The following is a 16,363-nucleotide window of genomic DNA, read 5'->3' on the forward strand; positions in this document are numbered from 1 at the left end:
GCCTTGGCTTTGTTCTGTGCGCCCTCACCAGCGTTTTCTCCTCTCCCTGCCTGAGAACAGCTTGTCCTGTAGTGTCGCCCAGCGTTACCTTTGCTGGAAATCCATGCCCTGCTCAGCACACAGTCTGGTCAGAGGGTATAGAACCACACTGGGCTGGCTTCAGCCTTGGTCCCCACCCCGTGCTAAGAATTGTCAGATGTCCCACCCTCTAAAGACCCCTTATGGATATTTAAACCCACCCCTGGCTTTTTGATCGGTAGGCGTATAAGAGTTTTGTGGGGAGAAAATTCTTGTTAATGGAATTGCTAGCTAGCCCATTGTTTTTGTGGCTTGCTGGCCGCCGATGCATGTGGCTTCGAGCTCTGACTTCCCAGCAGCATTTGCTCCATGGAAGTTACAGTTCCAGAGATAGATCTGCGTGCAGAAGAGTTGTTTTTTTTTAACATCCCAATTAATTGTTCACAACATTAATTTAGTTTCTAACATATAGCCAGTAGGAGGATTAAAAAGAAAAAACTTTTTTTAATATACATTGGGTGCATGTATCCTTTTATTTTTATTTTTTTAAAGATTTTATTTATTTATTAGAGCACGAGCGGGGAGGGGAGCAGAGGCAGAGGGAGAAGCAGACTCCCTGCTGAGCAGGGAGCTTAGTGTGGGGCTCGATCCCAGGACCCTGGGATCATGACCTGAGCCAAAGGCAGATACTTAACCAACTGAGCAACCCAGGCGCCCCTAAGAAAAAACTCTTTAAGTCTGAAAGGCAGTTCTATAAATGTCCATCAGTAGTGAAGTGGTTAAATAAATTACATAGATTTATTTTTTGGAATATTAAACAATTGTTAAGATATAGATATAAGTAGAAAGATTAAGACATACTGTCACGGTCAGTAGATATATTTCTATTTATACTTAATAGGGATTATTCCTATCATACGCTTAATAGAGATACATATAAAGTCTTTGTCTGAAAATACAGAAAAAAAGGATTGGAAATATCTCCCCCATATTATAGTGATTATGAGTGAGGAAGGGCATTTGGGGATGGGTTGGGAAAGCATATTTTCACTTACTATTCTATATACCCCATTACACTGCAATTGTTTTGAAGTAAGAAAAGCATTAGTGTATCTATCAGTGCCATTTTAAAAAAAATTTTAAACTTTTTGTTTTTACTAAAAAATCATGTGGTTTTACAAGCCTGCTAGGCCAGGTCCTACAGGTTTCACTTCATCAAGGATTTCCACCTGTTTTTTGTTCTGGTACTTCTTTTCCCTGACCAGCGTCTACTGTTGACCCTCCCCTTCCCCCCTCACTCGAAGCAGGGACCTAATCTGAACCCTTGTCCTGGCTCAGATTTGCGGCAGGAGTTGGCTGTGCAGCAGAAGCAGGAGAAGCCCAGGACCCCCATGCCCAGCTCGGTGGAGGCCGAAAGGACAGACACAGGAGTGCAGGCCACTGGGTCCGTGCCATCCACACCCATAGCTCATCGGGGACCCAGCGCTAACTTAAACACACCAGGGACGTTCAGACGTGGTAAGGGAATAGCCGTCGAGAGGATTTTCTTTGCTCCACAGAGCTCTCCCAGGAGTAGGGTCCTGGATGAGAGAGACTGGGCCAGGCTATAGTGTGAGGAGCGAACTGGGATGCCCACGGCGGGGGTGTGGTAGGGGGAGCAGAGCTTTGAGATAAGCAAGAAGAGCTTGGTTGTAAGGCAATAGGGAATGGTGGAGTCTGCGGTATGCGGGGGGGGGGATGGAAACCTCATCTTGAGGGGGCAGCTGCCGCTCTGTTCCTACCTTAAGAAATGTGGGCCCGGCATTAGCAGACATTTCCATCCTTCATCAGAAGCCGGAAATCCTCTTTTTGAACATGAAATCTCCCAAATTGCAAATTTCAATAACTAGATAAAAAAAAATTGAAAAGCATTGTGTGGGTCTAGCAAGACATTAGTCTAGAAGTGGAGCCAGTGTAACCTGGGCTGCATGGTAAACAATGAAAGATTTGAGTTTTCTTTCCAGCTCGTCTGCTGATTAACTGAGATTGTTACCGGGCCACTTAATGGCAAGTAACAACAATAGACAGTTACTGAGCGCTCGGCGTGTCCTAGCCACTCTGCGTCACGTGCTTTGCATATGTATGACCTCACTGAATCCTCACCACAGGCCCAATTTGCAAGTGCTGTCCCCATTTGATGGATGAGGAGACTGAGGCCCCGGTAAAGGAGCTTGCCTAAAGATATACTGCTGGTAAATAGCAGAGTCGGGCTTCAGACCCAGGCCACTGGCTCCAGTGGTCACATTGTGTTATTCCTTAGCCTGTCCCCTGGGATCAAGAGGCTGGTGACACTTCCAGAATCCCAGTCTAGAGCAGGGTTTTTCCACACTTCAGTGGAAGTGAGATCCTGCATCCTAACCAGCACCCCAGTGATGCTGGTGCCGCTGGTCCCTGGGTCCTACTCGGAGGAGAGAGAGGGGCTCTGGAGAGTTAAGCCCCTTATAAATGGGGTTTGCTCCAATGCTGTTCCTAACAATATGGAATTCCTAGAATTTCAAGAGGACTTGTCCTGATTTTGTTTTAAAAGAATAACATTTCCTATAGTAGTGGTAAGGCTGCAAAACGTTGGTCATCAAGTCGACCCTTGCCGTGTTAGTTAACCAGTGGGGGTAGCAGGGCACAGTTAGCTTCCCGCGTCCACCCCTGTGCTTCTGCACTTAGTGACGGTAGCGCACCCCCTTAGGACTGTGGATCGGTATGACGTGTGCTTCCTTTTGCACACCCAGGTCTGGACGACTCCACGGGTGGGACCCCCCTCACTCCTGCAGCGCGGATATCGGCCCTCAACATCGTGGGAGACCTGCTTCGGAAAGTGGGGGTAAGACCACCCCCTCCCTGGCATTTGGTGTGGCTCCTTGCCTGTGTTTCAGGATATTGGAGAGAGGGGACCTTACCAGTTCCTTCCGCCTTTAGCAGAGACTCCCTGCATTGTAGGCAAAAGTCTGGTTCTCTTAGTGTCCCTGAGTATCATCTGAGCTTCTTGAGGAACACCCAGAGGTGTGACTCTGTCCTCCCTTCGAAACCTGGGCATGTCTTTCCCTGCCATTTTCCTTTGGAATTTGAAAAAATTTTGTTAGTGCCTATGATTTTTTTTTTCTTACTTGGAAGAAAACCTGAGAAACATTTAAAAATTGCCTCCTCTTTTTAAAATTCTTAGGAAGTTAAAGACAAAATCTCGAAAGGCTGGAGCAAAAAAAAACTTGACTTTGTAGGTTTTATATTCATTACAGGGAAAGATTTCTTTAGTGCTTAAGAAATAACATAGGTATTCTTTGTGGTGGTTTCTTTTATTTTTAAAAATGATGGCCTGGAAGATGCCATATTTTAAAACCTGCCATGGGGCGCCTGGGTGGCACAGCGGTTAAGCGTCTGCCTTCAGCTCAGGGCGTGATCCCGGCGTTATGGGATCGAGCCCCACATCGGGCTCCTCCGCTATGAGCCTGCTTCTTCCTCTCCCACTCCCCCTGCTTGTGTTCCCTCTCTCACTGGCTGTCTCTCTCTCTGTCAAATAAATAAATTAAAATATCTTTAAAAAAAAAAAAAAAAAAACCTGCCAAAATGTCTGTAGTCAGAATTGCAATGTCATAGAAGCTTGCAACTCATTGCTCATGTTTTTTCTTTCACCTTTTGTTTGTCTGGTTTTCTATTCTGTAAACACATTTCTCTATCTCTGTCTTTTTTTTTTTTTTTAAGATTTATTTATTCATTTTATAGAGTGCACAGGCAGGACGGGCGGAGGGAGAGGGAGAGAATCTGAAGCAGATTCTGCACTGAGCATGGAGCCTGACGCGGGGCTCGATCTCATGGCCCTGAGATCACAACCTGCGCTGAAACCAAGAGTCGGATGCTTAACCGACTATATCACCCAGGCGCCCCTACACATTTCTCTGTTCATGTTTTGTACAGTTAGAGTATAGGGAAGTGTGGGGTGATCTCGGTGCTCTCTCGGTTTGCATGGGGTCCCTTTCCAGCAAGGCACATGGCTTCCACACAAGCCACTCTGTGCATGTTTATTAAGGTAAACAAAAGAGCGAATTATTCCACAAGTGCATTTCCTCTTTCCCATAGGCAGAGCTGGATAATTGGCAGGGCTAGTGATTTTCCCAGGAAGCTCCGGAATGTCTTAGGCCAGTGGCTCTAAAAGTTGGACATATGCTGGATTCCTTCCGGGCCCCACTTTGGAATTCCCGCGTCCAGCACCATTTGAGAACCCCTGTTTTCAGTTATTGTCTGTGTACAGGCTCTGGGTGAGAGGTGAGTTCTTGTCTTTGACCTGGAAGATGAAAGCGTATTTCTCTGCAGGCCCTGGAGTCCAAACTTGCATCCTGCCGGAACTTCGTGTATGATCAGTCCCCAAACCGTACGAGTGGCCCCGGCTCGGGGCGGGGAAGCAAGCACAGAGATGGCGGTGAGAGACAGCCAAGCAGCGCTGGCTTGCCTCTAGGTGACAAAGGGTCAGTACCTTTAGCTGTCCTCTCTGGGGAGGGAGGGGGGCCTCTAACCCCTGACCCATAGCCATTTGGGAGAAGTTGCAGGGGTATGTCTGTGAACCTTACCCTCTACCCCCTTGAGACAGAGTTACGTGGTGTCTTCTGGTTAAGGGCAAATGGCCAAGAAGAGGCTCGTTTTCATTATTTGATCCTGCAACCCCAGCTCCTGTCGTGCTGTGAGCATGTCCTGTAGAAAACCCTTGTTTGGGACTTGGGCTTCAAACACCGCTCTGCTTCCCCCAGAGGAGGGTAAAAACTCAGGAAACTGGCACTACGTTCCAGCCAGACTAGATTCCTGAAGCCAGTCACCTGATGGGGGAAAACACAAATCTGACCTCTGACAGCTTTGCGTGTTTTCTGACCTGAGAATCAGGGCAGCTTCTAGATTCATTAATTTTCTCAGCCGTGCCACCATCTTCCTTGGCCCCTAAGCACGTCACTGTGGTAAGACCCATGGCAGACAGATCGCGGGAAATGAAGCCTCGTTTTCCATGGCATGCTCACAACCGCCAGCCCTGTCAAAGAGGATATTTTTAGCGGGTCTTCTATGACCGTGCTTTCTTTGTGGCCTTGGGAATGTGCGAGCCAGATGGCCAGTGTCCTTTTCTTTGTTTCACAGGAGAGAAAAATGACACCCAGGGAGATATTGCTCCTGACTCTTGATAGTCACTCATAGAACTTTGTGGGCCCCGATGCTAGCCAGTCTGTAACAGCTGTCGTGTCCGCCTAATTTGGTTTGCTCTGTCTGAAGGTTGGGAAAACGCCTGGAATTTGGGAAGCCGCCTTCAAATATTTCCACACCGTCGCTGCCATCAGCCCAGGGTGTAGTCAAGATGTTGCTTTAGGAAATCCACGGAAGCTGAAGCCCCATTGTGTCTGTGCGGGAGTCCTACCTTTCTTCCCCTCTTTAAACTAGGTTTTTGTGTTTTTAAGTTAGAGAAATAGGAGCAAACAGTCACATTAGCCAATGAGGCCATCGCCGGTGGCCCCTGGTAGTTGGCCCCGGGGAAATGTGTCATGATCCCTATCCTGCTTGCTGGTGTGGACAGGGACAAACGGGACCCTCTGGAAAGGGCTCGAAGGTGCAGACGCCGAGGCTACCCCATCATTGTGAGCTGACCTGAGTCCTGAATGGTTCTGAGATGTGTTTTTAATGTTTGGAGATGCCTTAAAAGTGGGATGTGAGCCCACCTCACTCAGGCTGTCTTCCAGAACAAAATCTCCCAGGGCTCTGTGGCACAGGGAGGGTCTGTGTAATGAAATCATGTCTAGGAGAGAGGAGTACAATAGGCACATGCCTTTTTGAGAAGAAACTACGGTCTTGTGCACCTCTGGGACTTTTTAATCTGCCTCTCACTGAGGCATTGAGAGGTGTGCTTGTGTTTCAGAGGAGAGCTTGTGTGGACCAGGTCAGTGGAAAGTCTGTGTCCTGTTTAGATCGATCCTGATGGTTGGTCTTCCTTGAACTTCTGCCCTGGCCTGAGGGTGACCTCCGCTTGAGGACCCTGACGGTCTGCGGGGTGGCATGGCCTTGGGAATGCAGCCCCTAAGAGCAGGACATCGTTCAGAGTTTTGATGAAATAATCAGGGTGCCCTCCAAATAAGCTTAAAACACAGGATTGTTGTTGGAATCTTCCTTGTCAAAGAAGAAACAAACACGGGATTTCCACGCGGACGTTGTACGTACTCAACCCTGCTTGGTGTGAGCTGCCGTCTCACGCTTTTGGAGGCGTGTAAAAAGAACACAGGAATTCAGGAGCATGCATGCAGCCTAACGACCTTTTGTTACTAAGTTATTTTTCCAAAAGAATAGCAAAAATATCCTTGAGTTGAAGATAGAACTTTACAAGTGCTACTGAAATTCAACAGAGACTTGATCTCTGGTGCCCGGCTCCTTACCCTGGGAACGTTCTAACCTGTATCGGTGAAAGACGTACTTTTATTTTTTTAAAAGAACAATAAAATCAAGAGAAACAAATTTACAGTTAGTTTGTGGTGGTGGTCAGTAAACACTGCTTTGTTTGTGCTTTTTATGTTTGCTCATATGGTGGAGAAAAACTTGTTTTTTAACCCAGTAAGTAAATATGAAAAAAAAAAAATCCTACTTTTTAAAAAAATTCCCTTCAGGTCAGCTTCTTAGAAGTGTATTTGGGAGATGTTTGTGCATTGCTCAGGGTATAATTCGCATTTAGTCATTGGCTTGAGTTTTTTAGTTGGTGTTATTTCTTCTCTTCTCAAATCTATTGGACCCCACGGAGTCGATGTGTGGAATTTTGTGTGTCAAATAGAACTCGTGCAAGGGATCTCCATCTGGAACAGTCAAGCTGAGGAAGGAAAGGACCCACAGCCTGGTGTTGTATGATGCCCTCAGTAAGAATGGTTTTTATGTTTTAAAGGGTTATTTAAAAAAAAAAAAAAAAGGAAAGATAAACATGTGACTGAGACCAGATGTAGCCTGAAATATTGACTCTCTGGCCTTCACAGGAAGTTCGTTGGCCCTGCTGGATGAAGTCTTATGTTTTAACTTTAAAATTCAAGGATCTCTTGTATTCTTCGCAGTATGTATGTGTGTATGGGTTTGGATTGATAAGGATGTTCTTTCTGGTCACGTTCCTACTTCCTGGGCCTGGAGCCTCCCAGCTCTGGGTGGAGAAGTCCCCTCACACAGACTCACGTGACCTCCCTGCTTGCGTTTTTTTTTTTTTTTTTTTTTTTGGCCAGCTGTGGGATCTCGGACAATTCGTTTCACCTCCCTAGGCCTCAGTTTCCCCGTTTATGAATGGCTTCACAGAGTCCCCACAAGGATTCGGTCAGAATGCTCTTCCCTCCATTCTTTCACTCTCGGAAACCACGGAAGAGCTGACTGCAGTCCAGTGATGTATAACCTTTTATTCGTGAGGGTGTCCTTAAGTACAATTGGGGTGCATATAAAACAGTGTAACATTCCTGCTCTTACCCGCTGGAGCAGTGTCTCCTTTTTAATTCCTGTGACTACCGAAGGCACTTGGTCTCCGTGAACTGTGTGCGTCTGAGGTGTGGTAACCGGGAGGGGAAGGAACTCAAACAGGGGCCCACTCGACACGTCGGAAGGGTACACAGGTTAGGGAATGACTTGGGGGCGGGAGGCGGCGGCACCCACTTCGGTGACTTCCTCCCCATGCCATGTAAACTAAGTTGCCAGTGATCAGTTACTGTGGTTATGTCTTTCCTAAAAACTCACAATTTCGGCACAATTCACCGATCGGGGCAGTGGGTGTGTCTGTGTCGCCTGCTGGGTTTTTCTCGTTTGGTACGTCACTCAAAAGTTCCACGGATGCCCCGGACTCAGGGCGCTGGTGTTTCTAGTCATCGTGAGGGGTGTCTGTGATGTTTGGAATTTGAAGATGGATTTTGACAGTGCTAAGCAAGTCCACTGGGTTTGGTTTGGTTTTGTTCCGTTTGTAGCAAGTTGTTTATTCACTGGCTTTGGTTCCGTTGAAGTCCGCGTCGCGAGCGTCTGCTTCCTCCTCGGAGCCGTCCGCGTTTTCAATGACTCGCCGTCCTGCAGACCTTCTAGCGGGAACAAAAGAGGTCTCGTTTCCTCGCCTGCAGATTTAAGAGAATACATGTTTCTTGAGTATGGAAATCTCCCTCGAGATGGGAAGAGATTTTTCAAGGGGCAAAAAACAAATGCAGACAAACTCAAATGAGAGGCAGATATTCAGGTTGAAGTCAAGCCTGACCAGTCTGAATACAGAATTTCATCAGCTGGCATGGGGGAGGGGAGGAGTAGATTTTTCAAAGCAAGATGATCGGCTTTTAAAAAAAAAAATCTGGCTTGTTCATCTGATGACCCACAGGATTCTGGTCTGCTGGGGTCTTCGATTTAGAAAAGAAGGAAAAAACAAGTGGGGGCTGACACGTTCCCATGGGTTTATTCATACCCTGTGGGGCCGGTATCAAGGGGAGCTCGTTCTCATGCTCTACTTCCTTGCCTTCGGGAGGTTAAAAAGGGGGGAGTCTTTTAGGCTTTCAGTTGGAAGGAGGTGGAAATGAGCATCAAAGGCAGCCTTGAGGGGGGAGGTCACTGCGTGGATGCCAAAAGGGTACTCTTGGTTCAGGCAGTGCAGGGCCCTTGCTTGTGTGGAGCAGAATTCTTGGCATGAGTTCTCACAGGGCGGAGATCTTGTCTGATTTTTCCTCACTATGAAGGCACCAGTGTGGACGATAATAGGTACTCAATGAATATTTGTTAGAAAAGTAAGATCGGCCTATTAACCCAAGGTGTATTTTAGCTCTAGCTGGTAGGACACCTCTTTCTCTCTGTCCTTAACAGCTCCCATCTCTGGAGTGCCAGACGACCTGAGTTACTGCTCGGGCCTGCCCAGGTCACCGGAGGTGAGGCTTTGCTTAGAAGGGCAGGCAGGCAGAAGGAGCCGTGAGATCCACCTGCATCCAACTTCCTCTGCTTGGAAAACATGTTTGCCATCTTTTCTGTGACCACAGCAAATACTCTTGTTGGGCTCTGGCCATCCGGCCCTGATTGACCTGAATCAGAGGACCTGTGTTGACTTATTTTAGGATGCCTGAGAGGAGTGCAGACTCTTTGTAACAAAAATGACCCGCTTGACCACACAAAGGCCAGACAGAAAAGCCACGAGGGAGAGAGCCCATTCCAGTTATCCATGCTTTAGTCAAAAGGGGCAACTCAGAGAGGTAAGATTGGAGGCAGAGCAAGGCCCAGAGTGTCTGATTGCTGAGAAGGGGAGTCCCAATGTGAGCCTTTCGGGGTCTGAGGGCGGGAGAAACATGGCTGGGAAAACCCGCTCAGGTTCAGAGAATGGTCGTTTCGCGGGCGCAGCCATCAGGAACCAATACTTCAAGTTGTAGCCACTCCCAGCTGAAGCCTGGGGCCAGCCTCCCTCACAACAGAGGGAAGCTTGGAGGTGCCCAGCGCCCTTAGAGCTCATTTTCCGTCACTCTCTCTAGAAGGACCTACAAGTCTTCCTTAGCACAGTGCTTTCCAAGAACCTGCGTCCCAGAGAAGGGTCTCTGAGGACAGGACAGAAAATGTAGCAGCCGCTGCTTGCATGGGTCTCCTTCCATGGCTGCTCTCCCGGTTCAAACTTGATGGGACAGCCTGGGGCTGGGAAACTCTTTCTGCCCTACATTCCAGGCTCCGGGCACTCTGTACCTCTTGGGACAATCTGTATTTGCAAGTGAGAAGAGTTGAAGTGAGAAATGGGTTCCCGTGATCTAAGAGGTAAATCGTGTCCTGGGTCACTGTAAGCCTCCCCCCCGCCCCCCCCCCCCCCCCCCCGGCCAGATGCCAGTCCTGTGAGCCTGCCTCCCAGTTCAGGTGCCCTTCTTGAAGGAACGGATTTCAAATCCATGGCAAATGTTGGTGCTGGCTGCATCTGTCACATGAAGTAAGGGACCTCCTCTAGAGATTTTCTTAAAGGGTCTGATCCTGGAGCATTTGGCTTCTATTCACGGGCTCCAAGAACCGCAAGGCATAGTGGCTCGCCAGGAATCAGCACAAGACTACGAGCACTTGCTTTGCAAGGACTCAGTGTCCCATCAGCTAGTCGGTCCCGCGTTCCAGTCTGAGCTGGCAGGAACGCGCTGCTCAAAAGCTTTTAGAGGCTGAAAGCCCTTCCTAAAGCTCCTGCCAATACCTCAGTCAGCGTTAAGTACTTGGGTAGTGGCAGCAAAGCTGAGATTCTCCAAAAGAGCAGAAGGGGGACACCAGCCAGGGCTTGCTTGGCCTCTCGAGGAAGATGAGAGGGCCCCGGTGCCCCACTTCACATGGGATAAAGTTGAGACTCCCAGACAAGTCGAGGCCTCTTAACTCTTACTTGGAGAGGGCTCTGTGTTCTCTCTTGAGTCCTGGGTGTCCACTCCCCACTCTGAATATGTGCCCACAAGATCTCTGGAAAAGGCTCTGCTGGGACCCCGCTTGGCTCCGAGGTGGCCAGCGTGCGCCCTCGTGTGCTGGAAATGCGGTTAGCAGCCAGGCCTTGCTTCAGCCCCACGCAGCCTCAGCGACTGTATGATGCGCGGTGAGAGCTCATTTCTTTTGCAGACGTGTTTGTGAAAGACCAGCTGCGGGGGGAGCCAGTTGCTGGGCTGTGGTTACAATGACCCTGTGCCCTGTGAATTCTGATCTGGAACCCAGACCAGCCAGCTTGAAGCCAGTGTCCGGGAATGGACCCAGATGGTGGAGTTGTCATACCCACTCCGTGTGGGGTCTTAACCAGACCAGGGAGGACAGCGCAGCCAAGTGTCCTAACAGTGTGAGATGCGCCCTCTTAGGTAAGAACAATCCAGGTGACACACACACAGCCTCTGACCACCGGTCTACACATGGTGACAAGGACACACTTGGTGCCGTGTCAGACGCCAAAGCGAAGTAGGGAAGGAAAATGGGTCAAGAGATGAAGTCTTCTTAGGCTGATCTTGGCCGTGATGAAAGAGTTTTGAACTAAGATCTCCACGCCTTCAAATTTTGCAGCTTTCTCACAAAAATTTGCAGGGGCCCAAAAAGGGGGCCACCAGGGATAGGGCGGGCGGGATGGCAGAAGAGAAGTGGAAACCGAGTGCAACACACATGAGCTGCGGAGCTGAAGGCATGGTACCTGGTGAGTCATTGCGGAGTTTCCTGGGGGAGGGGGGCTCTGAAACAGAGAGAGAGAGTCCCTGGTGGTTATATTCCGCAAACAAGAGGGAGTCCGTTGAAGTGCGTGTTTAATCATTAAAGGCATTCACTTCAATTAAATCATTAAAGGCACTTAGAAGGCAATCTTGCAGTGAAGCGCCCGCCACCAAGAGCTCTGAGGCGGGCACGTATAAGCCGTTGTTTCATTTGAAAAGCTCGTGTGGGGGAGGCCTGGCGTCGTGGCAAAGGCTGGGTATGGTGGTCAGGCTTTAACAGGAGCTCGTGTCGAGATTTATCGGGGCCGTAGAACCATGCAACTTGCTTTGCACTTCCTTGGCCTCCGAGAGCCGGCTAGGCTTGCCAACCTCACTCAGAGCTCTGGAGCTCGACTTTAGGTTTTGCACGTGTACAAGACTCGGGGCAGAAACGCTAGGACCGGTCTTCACCCGCCTTAGCGTGTGCTCATACTGGAGCTGTAGGAAACGGAGTGTTCAGTACTGGCCTGTGTGGCCTAAGAGGGTCGTTTGGGGCAGAATCCATAGGGGATGTTCAGCACACCTAAAGAATCATTGTGCCTGAGAAAAGGGAGCAGGGACAGAGCCAGAGTGGCTGACTGCTGCCCCACCTCTCAGCCCTGCGCCAACGAGGGGCAGGGTCCTGTCACCAGCAGAGCAAACTCCAGGGGTCTGCGTGGTGAGAACTGCCCTCTTGCTGACCATCACCCTGGGGATTGTTTCCCAAGCCCCTGTTGGACCTGAGGGGTTATGTTTGGCCTCCATCTAGCAGTGGGACCCACAGCCCCTCACCTTGCATGATCCGGGGTCTCCTTCCTGAAGCCCTATACCCTCCTGCACCAGCCCTTCTTTTCCCCACTCTGACAGGGGTTTGGGCTCTCCCCTTGTCCCTGCACTGGTTCTCAGAGTCTGGAGTTGATGTGGCAGGTGGTTTCCGATGGTTCCTGGGCACGCGTGCCACTGGGTAACAACTGCACAATGACTGACAAAGGTATCCCCTTTCCACCTTTTTAAAAACACATCCGATTAGGTCAGAGACCGTCTTTTTGGTGCTGCTGTTTCTGTTGCTCCCTTGTTAACAGAGAAGTAGGCCTTCAGGTCATGGTCATCAATTTGTAGCCACAGTGGCTAGAATTCATTATCGTTCTGTTTTCACCGTATTTCTATTTCATCGTGACCTGTTAATGCTGGTGATGCTGGTTTAACAATACAGAGGTGGTAGACTTTATTTGCAAATTGATGTGTGTATGATTAAAACAGTTAATTTCACAGACACTGGGAGGTCAACGATGGTACAGGTAGTAAGAGGCTAAGGCAGAAGGGCCAAGGTGGTAGGACAGTGAGGTTGGGGAAACATCATCTCTGACTTAGTGATTGAAGGTTTGTGGCCAGCACTATCCCAGACACTGGGGATGAGTAAACAGACAAAACCTCTGTGCTCCTGGGGCCAGAGTGAAGGCTGCAAATGACATAAGTAGCAGGTTACATGGTGACAGGTGGGCAAGAAGGAGGAGGACTGCAGGGAGTGAAGTCGGAAGTTGTAGACAGGGTAACGTGGATGAGTCAGTGCCTGAAGGAAGGGAAGGTGGGATCCCCCTATGTGGAGAGCTGGGGGAAGAGCATTCCAGACAGAAGGAACCACCAGTGCAAAGGCCCCAAGGCAGCGTGTGTAGACTTGGAGGGCTCATGTAGGAGGCAGTGGACAGAGATCATTAGGGCCTAGGGGAACCACCCATCGTAAAGACGTTGCTTTCGATCTGAATGAGGTGAAGCCATTGGATAGTTTCAAGCAAAGGAGGGTTGCGACTCACCTCCATTTCAGCAGGATCCCTCTGGCTACTGTATTGAGAACAGACTATAAAGGCACAGCATGAACACAGAGAGAGGCCCACGAGGAGGCTGTGAAAGTTATCTACATGGTAGGAGAGGGTGGCTTGGACCAGGATGGCAAGAAACGGTTGGATTCTGGATGCATAGGATTTTTAAGGGAAAGTTGACCAGATTTGACAGATGGGATGTGAGGTATAAGGGAGAGGGTAAAATAAAGTATGACCCCAGCTTTGTGGCCTGGGTTAATGACCACTTGAGCATTCCAGTTGCTGAGCTGGAGAAGTCTATGAGGGAAGCTGATGTGGGGGTGAAGAGGTTCAGTCAGGACTCGAGGTGTGAGCTGCCGTGAGGCATTGGGTGGGAGTGGCACACAGGTCTGGGGTTCCAGGAAGAAGTCTCGGCTGGAGATAGAAACTAGGAAGTCACTCGCTGTGGGTAGAATTCAAAAGCCACCGGGCCAGTTGAGATCACGTAGGGAATGAGCAGAGATGGAGAGACCAAGATGGCGCCCTGGGGCAGGCCAATGGCAAGCTGGCTTGGAGATGAGGAAAGACAGCCAGAAAAACAGGAAGCAAACCAGCTGAGGGGAGTGTCTAGGAAGCCCAGTCAAGGACCAATGCTGCAGCTGAATCAGGTGAGGCCTATGGACTGACCATTAGGGTTTTGTGGTCAAGGGTAGGAGGGGAGTGGGTCTCAGAGGTTTTCTCAGCTCGTGGCATGACTCTGTTAAGGGAAAATGTTGCAAAGGAGAGGAGGGTAAGAATTTCTGGAGCAACGTCCTTGAGTGAACAAGAGGTAGGTCTACCCGAGGTGTTGGCCTGAGTTGTTTGTTTCTGGACAGTGCAGCCCAGAACTGGGGACAGAGAAGAAATGAGCACAGCTTGTCGGGAAGTGGGTTAATGGGGGAAATGGGAGCTTGTAAGGATGGGCATGGAGAGTCAGTCTGGTTAGAAAGTGAAAAGCAGATGTCCGAGAGAGGGAGGATGGGGGAGCCTGAGGTCCAGAAGTGCTGAGTGGGGTCCGTTCTACGTGGCCGTCGAGAACGCCCAGCGGGAAAGGGTTGTACGCCTGTTTGCTTTTCTCAAAGCACTCTGAGCAGCGGAAGGTAGAAAGTGTGGTTTCATCTGGGTTGTGTTGTAACAAACTAAAGAAGGTGGCAGGCAGAAGACTCGATGCTTGATGGGCAAGTTAGAGCTAGTGCTGACGGCCGTGGAGGGATCGCGGAGGAGGAGGGCAAGGACGGGAGATGCTGGAGCAGCCCCCTGGAGGGCTCGGGGCCCCAGCCTTCAGGGAACCGGTGGAGGTGGGAAGGAGCCCTGAGGAGCAGGGGGGTCGCCTACCCACCTTCAGGCCCGGAGGCGCAGGGGTGTGGGAGAGAACTCAGCCCCGGTTCGGGCAGCACACAGGCCAGCTCCTGTGATCGAGAATGACCCAGCCCCAGACCCCAGTGGTGACCAGAGACCCTGCGGAAGACCAGGGAGCCGCAGGGAGTCCAGAAAGAGGGTCAGGAGAGAAGGGACTCGCACTGCCAGGGGCCGGGGGTTGGCCGCCGCCGCTGTCCTGAGGATGGGAAGGGAAGGGAGGCAGCCGTTCCAGCACCCGAGGGAGCATCGGCGCCCACGGGCGTGCGGGCGAGTGGGAAGAGCCCCTGGAGAGGAGCGGGGCAGCGGGGAGAGGGCGCCCCGTGCGGCGGCCGCGGGCCTCACCTGAGCTTGCTCTTGAGCGCGGTCACCTCGCGCCCCATGGCCTCGTTGCTCTCCGTGGCCTCGTCCAGCTCCCGCTGCAGCTTCCTGCGGTTGGCGTTGATGCGCTGGGACTCCTCCTCCGCCTCCTCCAGCTGCCGCTTGAGTTGCTTGACCTTCGCGTTCCCTTTCTCCGCCTGTCGGGGAGAGGCCGGAGGGTCAGGAGGGGTCCCCCGAGGGTGGGCGCCGGGCGGGAGGGCCGGGCGCCGGCCTACCTGCTCCTTGTACTGCTCCGCCATCTTGCGCTCGTCCTCCACCTGCAGCAGCGCCTCCTTCAGCTTCTTGTCCTTCTGCTTCAGCGACTTGGCGGCCGCCTGCTTCTCTCTGCATAGACGGGGGAGAGGGGATGGCTTCCCTTGCCCGTGGGGTGTAGACCCGACCAGCACCGTGCCCGCTGTGCACGCTTTTCCTGCTCAGCCCCCAAATCAGAAGGGGATGCGGCCATACAAGGGGACGTTCTGACAGCTGCTCCGACACGGTGAGCGCGGGAGACGCTCGGTGAAGGAGGCCGGGCACGGGAGGGCCCACGGTATGCGATTCCGTTTCTGTGGTCTGTTCTGGACATTTCATAGAAACGGAAAGTCGGCCCGTGCGTGCTGAGGGCTGGGGGAGACAGGGCGATGGCGAAGGGGTACGGGGTGTCTTACTGAGGGGGCGAAAACGTTCCCTGGTTGACTGTGGAGAGGGTGCCCCTCTCTGCGAATACACTGCAAGCCACTGAGTTGAACACTTTAAACGGCTGAATTCTAGGGTACGGGAGTTGTCAGTAAAGCCACTACCAAAATAAACAGAATGGGTCGGAATCCTTGCAATCTGACAGTGATCACGGTGCTGTGACCTTCCTTTCTCAGTAAAATGAGAAGCCTTCCCCCACTTGCTTGTGCTGCATGGGCCGCCGATTGGGACTTTCTGGGTAGCCCTTAACACGACATCCTGCAAACGCAGGCCAGGGAAAGCCGGCGGGCTCCCGGGACGGCTGGCTGACCTCACGGAGGAGGCCTGCTACTTAGTGCTACTGGTAAGGGCCTTCTCCGGGCCAGGCCCACCCCTCCCCGGTGTCCACACACCGTTCTCCCAGCACAGCTGCAGTCTGGGTTTCCAGCTAGAACCGATGCCCGGAGAGCCTAAGGGACCCCTGCCCCCTGCCACCCACTGGCATGAAGGTTGTCTTTGTAGCCCGGGCCCCACGTACCTGGCCTCCTGCTCGACCTGCTCCTCCAGCTGGGCGATCTTGGCCTCCAGTGCTGCGATGGTGGACTTGAACTTGGACTTGACTGCCCCCTCCATCTCCTGCAGCTTGCTCCGGAGCTCCTTGTTCTGCCGCTCGAGCTGCTGCCTCGCACTCTCATTCTTCTGGGCGGCGCTGCGTTCCGTGGCCAGTTCGTTGTTGAGCTGCTCAGCCTGCGGAGGACAGTGAAGGTCATGAGGTGGAGGGCACAGAAGCCCGGGGTGGTCCACGGAGATGACGAACGTCTCCTCCTGTCCTGCCGCCCCAGCCTTCTTCGGCTTCTGCATGGGTCCCGGGAGCTGCAGCCCCCAGCAGCCACCCCCCACCTCTTCCAGCCACCCAGTCCTTTCTGGGCACAGCTCAAG

At 51.4% G+C, this 16,363-nt stretch overlaps 2 protein-coding genes across 6 annotated transcripts in view; one reads left to right on the forward strand and one right to left on the reverse strand.

The window, feature by feature from the left end:
* Positions 1-6,525, forward strand: part of NDE1 (nudE neurodevelopment protein 1) — a 31,985-nt gene extending 25,460 nt beyond the window's left edge. For both annotated transcript variants that reach the window (XM_026520266.4, XM_057315450.1), the window contains exons 6-9: positions 1,357-1,536; positions 2,784-2,875; positions 4,360-4,511; positions 5,299-6,525. In XM_026520266.4, the coding sequence (XP_026376051.2) occupies positions 1,357-1,536; positions 2,784-2,875; positions 4,360-4,511; positions 5,299-5,392 (518 nt within the window). In that variant the 3' untranslated portion in view covers positions 5,393-6,525. The remainder of the gene's footprint in view (positions 1-1,356; positions 1,537-2,783; positions 2,876-4,359; positions 4,512-5,298) is intronic.
* Positions 6,526-7,421: 896 nt separating this feature from the next.
* Positions 7,422-16,363, reverse strand: part of MYH11 (myosin heavy chain 11) — a 113,599-nt gene continuing 104,657 nt past the window's right edge. For 2 of the 4 annotated variants that reach the window (XM_026520264.4, XM_026520263.4), the window contains 4 exons: positions 15,963-16,171; positions 14,986-15,094; positions 14,735-14,907; positions 7,422-8,132 (listed from right to left, as the gene is read on the reverse strand). In XM_026520264.4, the coding sequence (XP_026376049.1) occupies positions 8,000-8,132; positions 14,735-14,907; positions 14,986-15,094; positions 15,963-16,171 (624 nt within the window). In that variant the 3' untranslated portion in view covers positions 7,422-7,999. Of the gene's footprint in view, positions 8,133-11,164; positions 11,204-14,372; positions 14,443-14,734; positions 14,908-14,985; positions 15,095-15,962; positions 16,172-16,363 lie in introns of those variants that run through there. The other 2 variants (XM_026520265.4, XM_048224812.2) reach the window with 2 other exon arrangements.

Source organism: Ursus arctos, unplaced genomic scaffold, assembly GCF_023065955.2.
Source record: "Ursus arctos isolate Adak ecotype North America unplaced genomic scaffold, UrsArc2.0 scaffold_2, whole genome shotgun sequence".
NCBI lineage: Eukaryota > Metazoa > Chordata > Mammalia > Carnivora > Ursidae > Ursus > Ursus arctos.